At 54.6% G+C, this 1,993-nt stretch overlaps 1 protein-coding gene across 1 annotated transcript in view; it reads left to right on the plus strand.

Moving 5' to 3' along the window:
• Positions 1 to 1,308, plus strand: part of LOC103919400 (regulator of G-protein signaling 19-like) — a 13,028-nt gene extending 11,720 nt beyond the window's left edge. The window contains exon 4 of the mRNA XM_009326898.1: positions 1,210 to 1,308. Within this exon, the coding sequence (XP_009325173.1) occupies positions 1,210 to 1,308 (99 nt within the window). The remainder of the gene's footprint in view (positions 1 to 1,209) is intronic.
• The last annotated feature ends 685 nt before the right edge of the window (positions 1,309 to 1,993 follow it).

The following is a 1,993-nucleotide window of genomic DNA, read 5'->3' on the forward strand; positions in this document are numbered from 1 at the left end:
CCCGGGACAGCGCGCGCTCGTCACCCCGAACTCAGAGCATCCCGCATCCTCGGTTTTTTGCCCTCCTGAGAAACCCCCAGGCACCGCCACCCCTGAAAGCGAAGGCTCCCGGCTGGCCCACGCCCGCCCCGCGAGCGGGGAGAAGCCCAAGGGTCTGCCCTCCTCCCCTGGGAGCAGCTTAGCCCCAGGCAGCAGGGCTCCACGCGGGATGGGAAACGCCGCAGGGAAGATAGGCGATCGCTGTGTATTTTTGTACGGCATGAGGAATGGTTTACTGGAGCCCCCGCGCCCAGAATTAAAACGTTCCTGCCAGCAGCCCCTGCCCTCCGGGCTGAAATGAAGCCAACGCCGGGGTCCTGCCGCCCGGCCACGCTGCAGAAGACCAACACTAGGCTTTGCTTTTCCTGACCTGGGACAGCCCGTGGTTTCCTATTGATCTACCCCTTTCCCCCCTTCTCTCTCCATCCCTTTCAAAGAAAAAAAAGAAGGAGCGCTGATTTTTTTATTGAAGGTATTTTTTTTTTTAAACAAACAAAAAAAATTCTCGGCTTCTTTTTGTTTGTTTGTTTCCTTCCTCGTGTGGAAATTCCTGTCAGTAAACTTAGTTTTGTTTGCCAAGCTGGAAATACAGTTCAAGACAAATGTATTTTTGAGAGAGACCAGAGATAGTTCATTTGTTCAGGAATGTCAGTATTGTTGTTATTCGGTTGTTATTGACAGGTTTTCCCCTGCGGGTGCCAAGCCTCCGCTGCTACAGCCCCGCAGCATCCCCACCCTGCGCCGGGGAGGTTTTAGTTCTGGCTGCTGGGTTTGCTCTGGGAGTAAAGGAAGTATCTCATGTGGCCTTAGCTCAAGGTTTGGAGGTTGAGCATCCCCGAAGCCATTCGGGAACACGGCAGGGGGGTCGGAGCCTCTGCACGCCATGGAGGTCTCCACCCAGGGAAGACCCCCGCTGCCACCGGTTGATCTAGTCTCTTGCTCCCGATCCTAGCACTTTTAAACACCTTGTAAGTGAATCTTTACTTCTGAGACACCTCTTTATCCAGTGGCTTTCCCCTCACTGGCTCTCCTCCGTGTTATCCCAGAAAACGGCCCCCAGACCTGGTACTTTACACAGATTTTGGGGGGGGCTCCGTCTGCCTGGGACTCTCCCTGCCCAGCTCAGGATTGTCGGCGAACTCTGCCCAAGCTCAGCTCCCCTCCTTACAGCAACACGAGAAGAAAGGCAACAGCAGCCGGTCATTAGCTGGCTCCTACTCCGAGCGCACAAGCCAGAGGGCCTTGGCCAGCTTCGGTTTCAGATCCTGAAGCTTTTTTTTTTTAAGCATTACTGCAAGGACACTGTTCCCTCCCAAGCCTGGCTTGAATAATCCCATTCGCCGCAAGACTCGTGAGGCTTAAACGAGCTGTCAGCATCTTTGAGTCTTTTCCTTCTTGGGAGACTTGGCCGCACCCCGTAACGTGAAAGCCCTGAGCAAAGGATCCTGTTGGGATCCCTGCCTCCAGAGGAGCACAGCCCTCAAAGGGGCTGCGAGCACGTTTTCCACTGCTTTCATGTGGCTGCTTACTCCTCTCTGAACATCTCCAAGGTCCCTGTTGAATGTCTGCTGTCTGGCATGCTGAGAAGCCAGTGGAAATACTTGTTTTTCACTCTGGAACAGGGGAGCGATGCCATAAGAGATGTGACTGCAAATGCTCCTGCCCTGCTTGTCAGCGCAAGAGCTGCAGCGCAGAGGACTGCTCCAGAGCGGCCTCAAACTCAGAGGCTTTGCTGGGGTCCCCCAAATGCTGCAGCACCCCAGTTAAAGGCTAGGAAGAGAAGAGGGATTTTAAGTCTCAGGCTGAAAGCTGTTGTGAGGACAGACAGAATTTCCCCACCAGGTTCCAGTTGCCTCCCAGGAAGAGCCTCACCCTGCAGGTCCCCCTCACAGGGCCCTGTCTGCAGACACAGCACCTGAAGCTTGCTTTGCTCCAGCTCTGAGCTCACTTCAAA

The sequence above is a fragment of the Pygoscelis adeliae genome, unplaced genomic scaffold, assembly GCF_000699105.1.
Source record: "Pygoscelis adeliae isolate BGI_AS28 unplaced genomic scaffold, ASM69910v1 Scaffold286, whole genome shotgun sequence".
In the NCBI taxonomy this organism is placed as follows: domain Eukaryota; kingdom Metazoa; phylum Chordata; class Aves; order Sphenisciformes; family Spheniscidae; genus Pygoscelis; species Pygoscelis adeliae.